The sequence below is a fragment of the Microtus oregoni genome, unplaced genomic scaffold (assembly GCF_018167655.1).
Source record: "Microtus oregoni isolate MIOR12 unplaced genomic scaffold, Mior012 000003F_ref0000135, whole genome shotgun sequence".
Classification (NCBI taxonomy): Eukaryota; Metazoa; Chordata; class Mammalia; order Rodentia; family Cricetidae; genus Microtus; species Microtus oregoni.
Window position 1 is genome coordinate 7,200,215 of NW_024543062.1, and position 16,875 is coordinate 7,217,089.

The 16,875-nt window shown below is 52.0% G+C and overlaps 1 protein-coding gene across 2 annotated transcripts in view; it reads left to right on the forward strand.

The window, feature by feature from the left end:
* The window catches only part of Col26a1 (collagen type XXVI alpha 1 chain), a 134,238-nt gene extending 118,020 nt beyond the window's left edge, over positions 1–16,218 (forward strand). For both annotated transcript variants that reach the window (XM_041648844.1, XM_041648845.1), the window contains 8 exons: positions 888–1,044; positions 4,595–4,693; positions 5,244–5,396; positions 7,660–7,743; positions 8,564–8,616; positions 10,701–10,751; positions 13,902–13,986; positions 14,862–16,218. In XM_041648844.1, the coding sequence (XP_041504778.1) occupies positions 888–1,044; positions 4,595–4,693; positions 5,244–5,396; positions 7,660–7,743; positions 8,564–8,616; positions 10,701–10,751; positions 13,902–13,986; positions 14,862–15,022 (843 nt within the window). In that variant the 3' untranslated portion in view covers positions 15,023–16,218. The remainder of the gene's footprint in view (positions 1–887; positions 1,045–4,594; positions 4,694–5,243; positions 5,397–7,659; positions 7,744–8,563; positions 8,617–10,700; positions 10,752–13,901; positions 13,987–14,861) is intronic.
* The last annotated feature ends 657 nt before the right edge of the window (positions 16,219–16,875 follow it).

Genomic DNA, 16,875 nt, shown 5'->3' on the forward strand with positions numbered 1-16,875 from the left:
GTGGCTATAGAATGAACTAGAGGGTCTGGAAAGTCACAATTCTTCTGATGAGAGGAAGGACAGGGATGTACCTACCAAAGGATGTGACTCTGCTCAGAGGCATAACCCACCGTGAGCAGGGCACAGCTGAGTCTCAGGGACTATGGGGGGGGGTGTCTTTGCATATCCATGCCCCTGTTCTACTTCAACAACAGCAACAGCAACAACACCACACACACACACACACACACACACACACACGTCTCATGTAGCCCAGGCTAGCCATGAACTCCTATGTACCCCAGGCTGGCCTCAAACTCTTACTCTTAATCTTCCTGTCGCCACCTCCCAAATACTGAGGACATGGGTGTGCCCATCACGCCCAACTTTCTTTCCATTTTCGTTAGGAGTTTTAATTTTATTTATTTTTTGTGGATGTGGGGTTAGGGGCACGCACATGCCACAGTGCGCATTTGAAGGCCAGAGGACGAGCAGTAGGAGTCGGCTCTCTCCTTGCGCCGCGTGGGTCTCAGGGATTGAACTCAGGTCATCAGGTTTGGTGGCAAGCGTATTTACTTGCTGAGCCATCTGGCCAGCCCATGTATGTTTTTAGTTGTCTAAAAGTGCATGCTGTATTTTTTCATGTATTTTAATTGTATTCAACTCAGGAGAGAGAGAGAGAGAGAGAGAGAGAGAGAGAGAGAGAAATTCTGAGTGTGAGAGAAATGTACAGTATTTGTCTTTTCGAGTCCGTTATATTTTGCTTAGCCTGACGATCTCTCTGCAAACAGCGCTCCTCTTGATAGCTGAATAATACTCTGTTGTGTACTTAGACCCCATTCTTTTTGCCTGTTATCTACCCCCATCCTTGCTCGCCAGGGCCTGACCCTCCTCCGTTTTCTGACTAGGTCCTCTTGCTGGAAGCTGCTGAGCAGCCTTCAGGCCCAGACAATGACCTGCCACCCCCACAGAGCACCCCGCCAACCTGGAATGAGGACTTCTTGCCAGATGCCATTCCCATTGCTCACCCAGGGCCCCGAAGGAGAAGACCCACAGGTCCAGCTGGTGAGCAGGGCCCACTGGGGAGGAATCCGGCCAGGGAATGAAGTCAGAGTGGGTGCCCAGGGCCTCCACACATAGGCCACACCCTGGCCTCCTGGGTCTGATTTGCTCATTTAGTGTGTTGAAATTTGAAGTAATTGCTAAGAAATGGTGGATTAAGCATAACACCAGGAGTTCACATTCTTCTTAGAAAAGTGTAAGATCTGGCCAGGTCTTGTGCCATAGGTCTGTGATCCCAGCTACCTGGGAGGCTGAGGCAGGAGGATTATAAGGTTTCTTGTTTTGTTTTGTTTTTTTGAGACAGGGTTTCTCTGTGTATCTTTGGCTGTCCTGGAACTCACTCTGTAGACCAGGCTGGCCTCGAACTCATAGAGATCCACCTGCCTCTGCCTCCCGAGTGCTGGGATTAAAGGCGTGTGCCACCACTGCCCAGTTTCTATTTTTTTTCTAATTGAAATAAATTCATAAATATAGAATTCACCATTTATCCCATTTACAGTTATGCTGAAGGGTGTAGATATAACTTGGTGATGGGGAAGTGTCCTGGGTTCAATCCCCAGCACCCTTGTGACCAACATAAAGGATCTTCTAAAAGGGTAATCAGAGGCTGGCAAGATGGCTCGGCAGGTAAAGGCACTTGCCACCAAGTCTGAGAACCTGAGTTCAGTCCTCCAGCTCCTCCTGGTAGAAGGAGAGAATTGAGGAGCCAGCATAGTGGCGCACACCTTTAATCCCAGCACTCAGGAGGCAGAGGCAGGCGGATCTCTGTGAGTTGGAAGCCGGCCTAGTCTACAGAGTGAGTTCTAGGACAGCAGGACTGTTTCACAAAGAAACACTGTCTTGGGGGAAAATCAACTCAAGTCAAATAGAACAAAACTTTAGCCGGGGGTGGGGGGGAGTGGGGGGGTGGTGGTGGCGCACGCCTTTAATCCCAACACTCCGGAGGCAGAGGCAGGCGAATCTCTGTGAGTTCAAGGCCAGCCTTGTCTGGTCTATGAAGTGAGTTCCACAACAGTCAGAGCTGTTACAAGAAAGACCCTATCTCAAAAAAAAGGGGGGGGGATTATAAGCTTAAGGTGTGCCTGAGCCACAGTGAATTTAAGTCCAGCCTGGGCAACTTAGCAAAACACTACCCTGTCTCAAAGTATAAAATGGACTTGGGAGCGTGGCTCAGTGTAGAGCCCCTGCTTATTATGTGTGAGGTTCTGGATTCATGTCCCAGGGTGGTAATAAACAGAAAGACAAGTCTGGAAGCATTCAGCTGCTCCTAAGCCACGTGGAGCCCTATAGATCCATTCTAAGCTCTGTTGTCCTGCTCCCAAGCCTCCTGCTCCAGCCTTCTGCGTGCTAGAATTGCAGACCTGGGCCACCATACTTGGATTCCTTTCTGTAGATTCTCCCTGGAGGTCGAGGCTCTGCGACCAGGCAGCAGAATGGCGCTGTTGTTTGTAGCCAACTCGGTTGCAGTTGTCAGCGCCTGCTTGTCCTGGTGTCTTTCCTGTTGCTTGATGAAACACTGAAGGAAAAGTGGCTTAGGGGAAGTGAGGGTTTGTTTCCCTTTACAGATCAGTCCATTACTGAAGGAAGTCAGGGAAGGAAGCTGAAGCAAAAACCGTGAAGAACTTTTGCTTGCTGGCTCACACTCCTGGCTCACTCCCAGCTCACACTCCCGGCTCACTCCCAGTTCACACTCCCAGCTCATTCCTCGCTCACACTCCCAGCTCACTCCCAGGCTCATGCTTACCTAGCCTTCATACACAGACCAGACCACCCACCTTGGGCTGGCACCACCTCACAGTGTGGGGCCTCCTACATCAGTTGACCAAGAAGACAAACCCCACAGACAGGCCCCAGGCCAATCTTATCCAGGCAGTTCTCAGCTGAGACTGGCTTGTCAGGTGACTCAAGGCTGTGTCAAGTTGACATTTAAGCTGACTGTGGTGGACATCTGGCTCATGCTGGCTTCAGGTGTTGACTGTGAGGGTGTCTGTGGGGGTGGGGAGGGCAGTTAACTAGAAGATTGACAGGGTCATTGTCTCCTGGGGTTAGTCCCTAGATATTTTCATAAATTCATGTGTGTCTCCACACAAGGTCCATAGGAGGATGTCTGTCACCTTCCACGTTACTCCACTGAGACAGGGTCTCTCGTTGAACCTGAATGTAGGCTGGAGGCCCACAAGCCCCCATGGTCCCCTCGTCTCTGGCACCCCACTCCAATTGTGCTGGGGTTTAGTGGCAGACAGTCAGGCCTGGCTTTATCAAGGCCTGTGGACAGCAGAGTTAACAGAGGTAACTGCCCCAGGTCACCCAGTTTGCTGGTGATCCACAGCCCCACAAGACCCCGGGGGCACGATTTGCTTCTCTCTTCATCCTTCCAGCGAATCCCAGGATTCACCTCTGAGATCACACTCCTGCCCTTTATCCCATCTCCACAAGGACACAGGCCCCAAATCTCCTTCATGGATTGTCTCAAAACTCACTGATGCGCTTGGCTGGGACTTTATCAGAGAAAGTGAAGTTCCAGCAATGGCCAGAAGGTGGTAGACACTCTCTACTAATGGTGACTCCTGCCTCCCTGGCCTGAGGAAGTTCCCAGCAAGAGGCACTTTTTAAAACACACACACACACACAGACACTGCCAGCCCAACTCCTCCTCATGGACCAGGGTCTAATGCAATTTAAATGGTGAGCACCATGAATGACCCTTAGTTGACTTAACCATGAGACAAAGTTCCCCTGTCACCAGACTGTCTCTGAACGTTTGATTCTCCTGCCTCAGCTTCTGTAGCGCTGGGATAACTGGACCTGCACCACGGCTGCTCTCAGGCCTCTAGAACATTTCAAGAGGATAGTGCTTCAAAGCAGGAGGCCGGACCCTGCAGACCCTGCAGGGCAGCTTGGGCTCATCTGCCACAAGTGCTGGACCTTAAGCAAGAAGGAACAGATTTGATGTGTGAAAACAAGCTATACCCTGGCTCTGTAGCCAGGAGCAGGAGTTTGTTCCTCTCTGCTGCTCAGTTTACCCATGTGTAAAAGGGGGGAACAAACACAGTTATTGGGATCCCAGAAGGGAAAGACAGCTTGTCAGCTCTAATGGCTGGTACACCCAGGAGGCTGGGGTGTGGCTCAGTGGTAGAGCCCCTGCCTAGAATCCCCCAGTGAGGGGCTGGGGTGTGGCTCAGTGGTAGAGCCCCTGCCTAGAATCCCCCAGTGAGGGGCTGGGGTGTGGCTCAGTGGGAGAGCCCCTGCCTAGAATTCCCCAGTGAGGGGCTGGGGTGTGGCTCAGTGGTAGAGCCCCTGCCTAGAATCCCCCAGTGAGGGGCTGGGGTGTGGCTCAGTGGTAGAGCCCCTGCCTAGAATCCCCCAGTGAGGGACTGGGGTGTGGCTCAGTGGGAGAGCCCCTGCCTAGAATCCCCCAGTGAGGGGCTGGGGTGTGGCTCAGTGGAGAGCACCTGTCAACAACTCATCTGAGCACAGAGTCTATATGTGCCCAGAACTGTAGCCTCCATGGCACTGTGAGTCTACAGTGCCCATCCATTATTCTCTCCCCCAGGACCTCCAGGACAGATGGGACCACCGGGGCCTGCAGGGCCCCCAGGTTCCAAAGGTGACCGGGGCCAGACAGGAGAAAAGGGACCAGTAGGACCTCCAGGTAAGGAATCTTTGTCCACTGGAGTAAGAGACTGTGATTTGCTTTGTACCTGAGCGGTGGTGACATTCCGTGCACCCTAATCTTGCTTGTTAGCCTCAAATCCATTGCATTTCCTATCACCCTTCTCCCTCTCCAATCTTGGGCTACCACAGGACAAAATTCTATAAGGGCCTTTAGGGTGGGGTGGGACTGCTAAGGACTAGGGGTTTGTCCCAAGCACCCGAAACATCACTCAGGAATCCCATGATCCCCTGAGTGCTGCAGAACCCCAGCCCCTGCTCAGAACTGCCCCACCCTCAGTCCTTGCTCCAGAGCTCAACTCCTCTAGAGTCCTGATCCACTTCTTCAAATGCTATCATGTCTGTCCTCTGCTGTCCCTGTGTCCCCTACCTGGAAGGGGAACCCTTCTCATTAACCCTCCTTTGGTGCAGAGGCCTGTCACTGAGTGCCCAAATGACCCCGGCCACTCCTCTGCCCTTTCAGGCCTTCGGTTACCTGTCTGTGACGTCACACTGGTCAGTCTCACTTAACCCTTTGCTCTGCATTGTAGGTCTCCTGGGGCCACCGGGACCACGCGGGCTCCCTGGAGAGATGGGGCGCCCTGGTCCACCAGGCCCTCCTGGCCCAGCAGGCAGTCCCAGCCTCTTGCCAAACAGCCCCCAAGGTGTCCTGTATTCCCTGCAGCCACCCACAGACAAGGAGAGTGAGTGCTGGGTGCCGGGGTGGGAGGGACCGGCTGAGCTAAGTTGTCTGTACGGGAAAACTAGAATTCCCCTAGGGATCCTAGAGAAGCTGGGAGCCCACCATGGTGGGGATAGCCAGGAAATGAGACTTTGTTCTGAAGGAGGATTGCCTGAGAAAATGGCGTGGCCTCCAACCCTGCTCTGGGCCTCAAGGCTCACCTGACTGGGTCTGACGCATCCCACTTACAACTGTAATTGGCTCTATTCGCTGGCAAGGCGACCCCACTGCAGACACCCTTTGTCACGTTTCCTTCTAAGGTCTCATCACAGTGAGACTCCCTACAGTGTTGACTGAGCACAAAATGTGACGAAATAGATCTACGTGGTCTCTAGGGACCTCAGGGTGGTTATGGGCCAAAGAGTACAAAACATACCAGCTTTATGAGGACACAGCCCGAAGGGGTTAAAGACTCTGGGTCTAGGGACCTCTTTGAGGGTGGGAGTCTGTTACTCTGAAAGGAACAGCAAGCTTGAATAGGGACCAAACACTAACCCAAAACCTAAGCCTAACTATAGCCCTGTCCCTAACTCAAATGATACCCTAGCCCTAATGTTAACCCTAACCCTAACCCTAAACCTAGCCCTAACCATAACCATAACCATAACTCTAACCGTAACCATAACCATAATCATAACCATAACTCTAACCCTAACCCCTGGGGTTATTTTAAAATCTTGGAGAAGCTGGGCATGATATCACAAACCTAAATTCCTGCTCTCGGGAAACTGAGGCAGGACAATTACTGCTAGCTTTAAGCCAATCTGGAATACATAACAAACTCAAGGCCTGTCTAAGCTACACAAGGAAACCCTGTCTCAAAAAAAAAAAAAAATTAAGTGTATTTTTAAAAAATTAGGGCTAGGGCACATGGCTCAATGGTGGAAGCCCTGCCTAGAATCCCCCAGTGAGGGGCTGGGGTGTGGCTCAGTGGTAGAGCCCCTGCCTAGAATCCCCCAGTGAGGGCCGGGGTGTGGCTCAGTGATAGAACATCTATGTAGTATGCATGAGACATGGGACTCAATCTCCAGTACCACACAAATAAATAAACAATTGCATCAGAAGAAGAGCAATCTAAAGTAAGCTTACTATATTTACTTATCAGTAGGGGCGTGCCACCGTTCACGTGTAGAGGTCATAGGATGGAGCACTTGTAGAAGTCAGTTCTCTCCACCTACCATGCGGTCCTGGGGCTCAAACTCTGGTCGTCAGGCTTGGTGGCAGATGCCTTTACCCTCTGAGCCATCGTGCCAGTTCCCAAAGTGAAATCCCGAAGAAGAAGAGGATGGGTAGGGCCCGTGGCTGACAGTATGGTATGGAGTTCATGTTAGCTGTCACAGGAAGGGAGTAGGGGAGACCCCTGTTCAACCGAATACATATAACACAAACCTCACCATAGCACTGATAACTTCCTTCATCCAGGCCTCAGTTTCCCCAGTTGTAAAGCCATGCTCCCTAAGAAAGCCACTCTGGAGGTTGAAATACACAGTCCCTGAGTGCTTACAGTCAGAGTTGGGCTTGTCCCCAAGGTCAGATGGGAGTCTAGGTGGGTTCAGAGGGTCCCAGGTGGGGCAAAGGCCAGTTCTGACTTTCATCTGTAGCCCGGGCTTCCTTGAAGAAATGCCCCTAGTTAGGGTACAGGCAGGTGTGTTGAGGAGCAGGTAATGATCATAATGGCCACTAAAATATACCCACAAGCCACGAGGAGCCCAACAGAGGGTCCACTCTGATGTACATGTATATATGCATGTGTGTGTACATGCGTGAACATGTGTGTGTGCTATGTATGTGTTTGTGCAGGTGTATACCTGTGTGTGTAAAGGGCAAAGGTTGAGCTGAGTGCCCCCCACCATTGCTCTCCACAATATTATTAGAGACAGGGTCCCCCACTGCACCTGGAGCGTGCTGATTGGGCAGTCAACAAAGCTGGTGTTTCCAGGCCCCAGTGTTGAGATTGCAGGCAGGCGCTACCACTCCCAGCTTTTATGTGGATGCTGGGGATTCAAACTCGGGTCTTCAAGCTTGTGTGACAAGTGCTCTAACCACTGATCCACCTCCTCACCCCTAACCCTGATGCTTCTGAGCAATAAATGCAGTGTGTCCATTCACACACAGGGTGAGGGTACTGGACTCAGCTCTGGGGAGCCCACTAACCCCTCAGACTTGGCCTCCAGATTGGCCACCTTCACCCCACCTGGTCACTGATCATATGACTCTCTCTGCAGATGGAGACTCCCAGCTGAACCCTGCTGTGGTTGACACAGTGCTGACAGGTGTCCCAGGTCCCCGGGGTCCCCCTGGCCCTCCTGGTGAGTGGATTGAAGATTCCTTCTTGGGCTTGTCCTGAGAACAAAGGACTTTTTCCTACTTTATCTATTTATTTGTTGAGACAAGGTAACATGTAGCCCAGGCTGGCCTCCCATTCTCTGTGTGACCAAGGATAATGTTTGACTTCTAGTCCTCCTGCCTCTAGCTCCCAAATTCTGGGATTGCTGAAGTAGCCCCACTCCACCTGGTCTGTGTTATGCTAGGAACCCACCCAGTCAAGTATGCTACCCAGCTTCATCCTTAGTACTGAGTCCAGGGGTCTTGGGGCAACTGAAGGGCAGATGGTTCTAGGTTTCCAAATTGGCAGAAGACTGACAGGCTGGGCTGGGATATTGTGAGTGAGCTCCCTGCTCAGTCGCCAGGTCTCAGGATTGGGGTGACCAGGTGGATTAGAAAGGGAAGAAGAAGCCGGGCAGTGGTGGCACATGCCTTTAATCCCAGCACTCAGGAGGCAGAGGCAGGCGGATCTCTGGGAGTTCGAGGCCAGTCTGGTCTACAAGAGCTAGTTCCAAGGCAGGCACCAAAAGCTACAGAGAAACCCTGTCTCGAAAAACAAAAAAACAAAAAAAAAAAAAAAAGGGAAGAAGATGGGTGGATGGAGGTGGGCCTCTGAGAGCAGAGGGTGGGAGGGATATGGAGAATCTGAGTCTTTTCTGATATTCACCAAATATTCATTTGCTACTAGTGGGAAGGGGGAGACCCAGGGCAAGGTCAGAATGCTGGGAATGCCCCTGTTCAGGTCTGGTGGGGAAGCAGTGAGCTTTTCTGTCCTTAAGTGTTCACCAATGACTCTACCCACAGGTCCCCCAGGACCACATGGTCCTCCAGGACCTCCAGGAGCACCTGGATCCCAGGTAAGGACTCAGCCATTTCTGTTGTAGTACAGGGAATAGACTGCAGTGTTAATGTCCCAGTGTGGTACAACTCCCATTCTTTTGATGAGCTCAGTCCCAGAGAGCTTAGATGTTGCTGGAAGCCACATAGACATTCTCAGCAGGTCACCCAGTGATGCCTGAACCCTTGTTTCTACTGGAGATCACCTATTGGAGAGGAAGCAAGGCCCTAACCTTAGAATTGCTCTGCCTCTCCAGCCATGTGGTCCATCAGTTTAGAGAAAGGAATACAAGTGCTGATGCCCTGATCTAGGGACAAGGCTGGTAGTGAAAGGAGAGTGGGTTGTGAGACCAGGTGAGGTGTCTGTGTCTTATCTCTGTGAAGGTTTCTGTCATATGGGTGGAACTGATTGAGCTGGAAGTGATTTCTTATGCAATTGTTTACATTTCTAGAAGGTTCCTCTGGCTCACTGTATGAGTGTGGGAGCTAGGGTTCCAACTTGGTGAAAGGTTGGGGAGTACATTGTGATCATCTGGGTGCCAGGAGATGACTGCATATTTAAGCTCTGGGTTCAGCACATGTAAACGCTGGATCCGCACATATAAGACCCTTCCTGCCTTGGCCACTTGTAGGTTTTTCTGCCCAAGTGCTAAGTCACCTGTTTTCCTCCTCTGCTTAATACTCATGCTTGGCATTGATTTACTGTATAAGAGATTAGATCAAAAGCTTGCCCAAGACTCAGTGTCAGACCTCTGCTGTGGATGAGTTGCAGACACAGTCAGGTCCCAAGTTTGAACTTCTAGCTTCCTCTTCTGCTGGGACCCAGTATAGGTGGGGCCAGAGGCAGAAAACATCAAAGGCAGGAGAGCCCCACTGACCTTTTATTCCAGGGACTGATAGATGAGTGGGTTGTGGCAAGGTCATCTGTAAGTATGGGCTGGGCACTGGGAAATTGGGAGCCATGTCTGTGCTCAACCCCATAGTGTCTCTAAACAAAGGCTTGTCTGTCCCAACTAGGAGAGGGATTGGAGAGCAAGAACCAGGTACAGCCTGAGCTGCCCCAACAGAAAAGGGGTGACTTCGAGATCACCCGGGACTCCTGCCAGGGAGTGTGGCAAGAGTGGAAATGACCTAAAGTTTGGACTTGTCCTGGGAAGGTCTAGTCACAGCTTACCTGGATTAATATGCCAAGTTGTCTGGAGTTGTGTAGCATAAGGCCATAGATTCATGATCTGTATGCCTGGGAAGATCTCTTTGGTTCTCTGAACCTCCCAGAGTCTGGTGCTTAGACAGCTGGCCTCCATGACCCTTCTCAAACACAAGAATTTATGGGTCTCAGCTCCAGTCTCCAAGGCCAAAGAGACTGATATCAGGGTCAGGGGGTGGAGGATGGTCTCTGCTGAATATCTACTGTGTGCTGATACATACAGTATCAGGGAGTAGCTTTCATCATGTATTTAAGCCTCACTACCTGCTATCCAGACTACACTTTATTATACTGATTTATCAGAACTGGCAGGTGAGGCTCAGAGAAATTAAATTATTTCCCCAAAGTCACACAGCTACACAATAGTACTGCTGGAATTTTGGACTCAGAAGTGTCAGCCTCCAAAACTTAACTTCTCCTGTGCCTCTGCCTAGTAAAAAATGACAGTAACAACTTTGACAGCACTTCTAGAACCCAGGCTAGTTTAAGCTCCTGCTTAGTGTTAATCTACTCCACCCCCTTTATAGCAGTAAGATGGGTATCATTATTAATCATCTTTAGCAGTGAGCAATGGAGGCACAGAGAGGTTAAGCAACCCTCTCAAAGTCACAAAGTAGTCATTGGCCATGTATATGCTATGCTACGAAGCTAGTCTTACTGGTTCCATTTAATAGACAGAGAAACAGAGCCCAGAAGCAAAGGTGATTTAAAGAACACCCACAAGAGCTAACACATGAGTTCTCCAAGTCCCCCATTTCAGATCCAATACATGTCTGTATGATGGGCAGAACAAGTAATGTCCTGATGTATGCCCTCCCTCCCTTGTCTCACGCCAGACCGTCTGTCTTCAGTCTCTGCATGTCACCCAATATCTTGACCATGAGACTTGCTTCCTAGGGTGAGCCCAGTGTGAAGGAAGGAGAAGAGGACAAAGCCGCCACTGCAGAGGTAACTGTGCCTGTTGGCAGTGTCTTCTGTTGTGGGTGGAATTTTCCATCCTGTCAGCCAGTTCCCAAATAACCACACAGAGACTTATTAATTATACATGTTTGGCTGATAGCTTAGGCTTGTTACTAACTAGTTCTTACTGCTTAAATTAACCTATACTTCTTATCTATGTTCTACCATGTTCTGGCGGTACCTTTTTTCAGCCCAGCACGTTCATCTTTCTTCTTCCTGTGTCTCCTCGCAACTCCACCCTTCTTCATCCCAGCATTCTCTCAGTCTGATCTCCTGCCTAACCACCTAACCAACTGGCCTAGCTATTGGCCAGTTGGTGCTTTATTAAACCAATGATAGCAACACATCTTCACAGTGTACAAAAGGATTATTCCACAGCATCTTGTACTAGCGGGGAAAGCTGGGCGCCCCAAGGCCAGCCCTGGGCTGGATACTGGCTGCTGAGGATAGAGTCTCTCTTAGTCCCCAGGCAATTCAAGCCCAACACAGTGACAGTGTGAACAGTTTTGCAACTGTGGGCGTGCCACAGCTGCGGCAACTGACCCTGGGGTCTGGCACGGGAGGAGCCTTCTCAGGAGTGGCTGGTGGATGTAAGGCGCGACAGGTGGAGGAAGGGGCTTCAACTTCAGATCCTAATGAGGGATGATGGGAACAAGAAAAGCCTGGGGCAAGCAAGAGAAAACTGGGCCAAGAGCTTGGAGGTGGAGAAAAGGGAACTAGGGTGCCGGGGTCCCCAGGGGAAGCTGTAAAAGCAGGGCTGGGAACGTGGCTCAGTTGGTAGAGTGCTTGCCCAGCACGGATGAAGTTCAAGGTTGTCCTCAGCCAGCATGGGGGACCTTGAAAGGTGGAGGTCCAGTGAGGTGGGGAATCAAAAAACAAATAAAGGACAACAGCAAAAATTGGCTGGGAAGGGAAGTGCCTACTGAGGGCTTCCTGTATGTGTGGAAGGGATGAGCTGGGGGAGCTGGAGCAGAGTAGAAGAGGCCTGGGCTGCGGGAGTGAGGTTGAGCCAGGGCATGGGGAGTGGGATAGGAGCTTTGGGAAATTCTTGCTGTACTTAAGGAATGGGAGACCCTGGTGCTCAGGAGACTGAGACAGAAGAGACATGGGTTCAAGGCTAGCCTGGGTTACATAATGAGACCCTGCCTAAAAAACAATCACAATGAAACCAAGCACACAAGGAAGGGAAGAAAAAGGGAAATCAGATGAGAGAGGAAGCATCAGAAAGATGGGAGAAGGGGGAAGAGGAGAGGGAGAGAGGTGAGGGGAAGGACAGGGAGAAAAGGGAAAAGGAAAAGAGACAGGAAGGAAGTGGAAGGAAGGAAAGGAAGGGGGAGGGAGGAGAGGGGAAGGAGAAGAGTGGAGGGGAAGAAGGACATCTTGTCTGGAGGTCAGACAGAGAAACCCTAAAGACCTCATCCCCCACCCAGAGCCCTTCCCCAGCTAAGAGACATGGACCCTGCCCATAGCTGCCTTCTGTTTCCTACTGGGGACTTCACTCCTACCAACCAGTGAACTCTCTTTGACTCTGAGTGGAATAGCAGGTCTGCCGTGTTCCACAGGCAGAGCCACACAGCCTCCCTGACTCCAGCCCCTTGGCCACCTGGTTTGCTTGGCCCTGGTGTCCGTCTTCTCAAGGGCAGCAGCTCACCTTGGCATGGTCAGGTATCTCCACACACAAAGCCACGAGGAATGAAGTTCTGGCTATGTGCTGGCATTAGCTCCTACCAGCACTCTGGGAGGCTTGACTGTTTCCAGTCTCCTTCTGGCTTGGCCCGGCCTGCTCCACAACGCTGATGTGGCCAATGCTCTCGGGTGGACAGTCCAGGCAGGCGCCGTCACTTTCTCTACCTGTAGGCCCGAAGTTGCGTGCTCTCGCCTCTTGGTGTTTTCTGGAAGATGTTGTCCTAGTTAGAGTTCTGTTGCTGTGATAAACATTGTGACCGAAGGGACTCGGGGAGAAAAGGGTTCGTTTGGATTTCGGGTTACAGTCTGTCATCAGGGAAGCCAAAGCTTGTAAGAGTTCTTCGTATATCCGGGCTAAAAGCAATCCAATAGTGTGTCCAATATTTGCAAAAGTTTTCCCCCATTTTATGAGTGAGTTTTCATTGTAACATCATTCCTCATCGGGGAAGAATATCTCGTTTAAGGCACTTGATTGGTCTTTGTTCTCAGTCATTGTTTGTATGTTAAGTGCTACATCAAAGAAGCTACCACCTAACACATGGTTACAATTACCGACACCTACATTTCCTTCTAAAGGCTTTATGGCTTGGGCTCCTGCATTTAGCTGCACGACCTTCCTGAGATGATCTTTTATGTGGTGGGAGGCAGAGGGCTGCTGGAGCGAGAACACGGGATAAGTCCGAGCTGGACAGACAGCTCGGCCGTTAATACATGCTGCTTGTCTGTTTGCTTTCTACTGCTGAGATAAACATCATGACAGAAAGCGGTGTGGAGAGGAAAGGGGCGTTTCAGCTTACAAGTTATAGTCTATCATCAGGGGAAGTCGAGGCAGAGACTCAGGGTGGAAGCTGGAGGCAGGAACTGATGCAGAAGCCATGGAGGAGTGCAGCTTACGGGCTTGCTTCCCGTGGATTCCTCAGCTGGCTTTCTGATACAGTCCAGGGCCACCTGCCCAGGGGATGGCACCACCCACAGTGGACTGTGCCCTCCCACATCGATCAGAAAATGCCCCATGGGTTGGCCTAGAAGCCAATCTGATGGGGGCATTGTCTCAACTGAGGGTACTTTTTCCAGATAACTCCATCTTGTGTCAAACTAACAAACAGAATCATCATAGGGCACGCTGGGAAGGAGCCCTTAGAAAACCACGGCAGGAGAAGAACTTAGGCTTGAGCCCACTGGGTCTAGAGTTGAAGCCCCAGTCGGCGCAATTCATGCTGTGTCGCTATGGAGATGCCGGCTGACTGGGTTTCGGGTTGGTCGTTAGTGAGCCCTGTTTGGAGCACCAGCCTGGGACACAGCCAGTGCTTGGCTCCGATGTCTGTTTGTAATGGTGTGGACGTTGCAGAAGAGGCAGGGCTATGAGGAATGTCCACTGTGTCTGCATAGCCTCTGCCCCTGTCCCACCCCAGCCTGACTGAGACCCTGAACTTGGCTTTTCATCCGCATCAGGGTGAGGGTGTGCAGCAGCTTCGAGAAGCCCTGAAGATCCTGGCAGAGAGGGTCCTCATCCTGGAACACATGATTGGGGTCCACGGTGAGTAGCATGCAGGCCTCCCACTTTCCCATGACCTACTGACCTCCTGGGGGCTGCTAAAGCTGTGTGGTCCCCTGATTTCAGGGACTCCACCATGTTAATGCCAGATGGCCTGCACTAAACCCCTCTGCTCCCGTCCCTTGTCTGCTCAAGGACATTCAGTGTCAAAACCCACTCTCCGGCCTCACAGGGGATGGCCAGCCACGCCTACACAAGCCAGGCTGCCTCCCACCTCTATGGGTTGCCCAGGCCAGTCCCTCCACCTGCTGACCACTGACCAAATCAGAATGTGGTGAAGCTGTCCTGAGTCCTCCTCTTTGTCCTAATCGTCCTTGTCACCATGAAAGGAGTTTCCCCCGCATCTTCCTGGGGAGTCCTTATCTAAGCTGGGGGTGGCTGGTTCCTCTGCAGGGTCTGAAGCTCAGGCCACTTGCTGCTGGTTAAAGCATAAGTGGGCCGGTGAGTCGAGAGGTGGTGACCGGAGGAACAAACAGACGGGAGGGTGACTAGGAGGAAGGGTGGATGGGAGAAGGGGGGGTGGATGAAGGGATGGATGCGGGCACAAGGAGGTGGATCAAAGGGTGCACAGGGGGTGAGCACGTGGATCAATGGGAAAGTGAATGAGCCTGACTACAGGGGTGAAAGGATGAATGGGAGGGAAGCTGAATGGGGAAGTGTATGTATGAATGGGTGAGTAAATTAATAGGTGAATGCGTGTGTGTGCTGCTGAATGAACAAATCAGTGACTGCGTTTGTTAGTGAATGAGTGAGCGAGGCCTACTTGCCTCCTCTCACTGGGCTTGCCCAGGCTCTGGGGGCAGAGCCTGCTCAGTAAACTGAGGCTGACTTGAACACCCCTGCTGCCCTCCTTCCAGATCCCCTGGCCTCCCCTGAAGGAGGCTCTGGGCAGGACGCGGCCCTGAGAGCCAATCTCAAGATGAAGCGGGGAGGCCCTCAACCTGATGGTATCCTGGCTGCCCTGCTGGGCCCTGACCCTGCACAAAAGAGCGTGGACCGGGCTGGTGACAGGAAGTAAGAACAAGCCCAGCCCTGGGGCTCAACAGCTACCGCACCCTGAAGACGCCCCATGTGGGGCTGGGCATCAGGCAGGGACGATTGTGAAAGACGCTGGGAGCCTGGGGTCCGTGGGGACAGATGCTGCCTCCAAGGGGCAAGGCCCAGTGCAGACTAGCACCCTGACAGGACCTTTCTTTGCCCCTATCCCCTCCCTCCCACTCCCGGCTGGAGACGGGGTCTGGGTGGGCTGGATGGCAGGCAGGAGAATAATCATGATTCTCAATGGCTGAGCCCCCGCTCCATTAGGGGTCAGGGCCAGCCCAGGTGCTTTCCCTATACTGTCTCATTTAACCCTTAAAAGGTAGGTCTGTGAGACCCACTCAGCGTGGGGACCGAGGTGTGGAGAGTACGCGTGACCAGATCCTGGATATCAGTGGGGGCGTGTATGGTATTGTAACCCAGGCCTCGCTGTTGCTGAAGCCATGACTTACAGCCCTGGCTAGCTTCTTCCCCTCATCATGAGGTGCGTGGCCCAGGGCACTCCTGAGGCAGCGGGGCTGCTGGGAGGCAGGGCCACCTGAGAAGACATGGGGCACCCCAGGACTTTGGACCTGCCCCTCTTCTTCCGGTCTCTTCCTGGATCTGGGGACAAGGGGTAGCTTCCAAGGGGACTTGGGGACCAAGAGGTAGGGTCTTTGGGGCTCAGAGGAGAGGCTTTTGAATCTGATTGGCAGTGCTCCCTCCTGTCTCCCAGGCTTGCTGAGCCCACTGGCCCTCGCCTGTCCTCCCCCATGGAAAAGGAGAGAGCATTTAACGGGACTGTCCATCCAGGGTAGGGCCTACAGCCTCCATCACTGTCAGTCTTTCATGGAAGTCTCTAGAACCTTCTGCGTGGGTGGAACGCAAGCCCACGTCCCCTTGACCGAGAATCAAGCTGCGTATGTCCTAGGCTCGCTCGATGCCATGCCTTGGGGCTGGGTCCTAGCAGAGCTGGTCCACAGCACTGAAGGCCTCTCTGCCTTGTGCTGGCTTCTTATGACCCACCTACCCTGGCGCTCCTCCCACCGGGCCACAACCCCTTATACTCAGAGAGCAGAAGGCCTGGAACCACCCTCAGGCATGTCTCCCTGCCTGGCAGGAGTGACCATCCCTAAAGATCTTGGTGCTTACGCAAGGCTGTGTCCTTGTCCCCCTGGGTCCTGTTGGCTATCCCTGGGCTCTTCTCTGTCCCTAACAAGAGGTGATCTGAGACCTGTGATGTTATTTCAAATAAAGGTGCTCTCCCCACTGTGGCCTTCCTGTGACTTGGCAGCTGTCGGGAGGCTGGACCTTCACCCAGCCAGAGAACTGATGAACAACTGTATCCAGCTCTGGGGTGACTTTAAGGTTTCCGGGGCAGAGGAACCCAAGAATTCAGCTAGAAGAGGAAAGGGACCCCTCAAAAATAGCTGTTTGGAGTACTTGAGATGGCTTTATGGGTAAAAGAACTTGCCACCAAGCCTGGTGACTTGAGTGCAGTCCCCAGGACCCACGTGGCAGGAGAGAACTGGCTCCTGCCAGTTATCCTCTCACCTCCACGTGTGCCCCTACACACAAATGAATAAATAATCTATATTTTTAAGATGGGGCTGGAGAGATGTCTCAGCACCTAAGATAGTTTTTTGTCTTTGCAAGAGGATCCAAGGTCCGTGTGTGGCACCCACCTTGGGCAGCTCACGACCACCTGAAACTCCAGTTCTAGGGTGTCCAATGCCCTCTTCTGGCCTCTGCAGTTAGCCACACATACAAACACTCGGATGAGCATGAGTACACATAAATAAAAAAATAATTTTAAAAGAAGGAAGAGAAAAGGTTGGCCACTCTTTTCAGCAA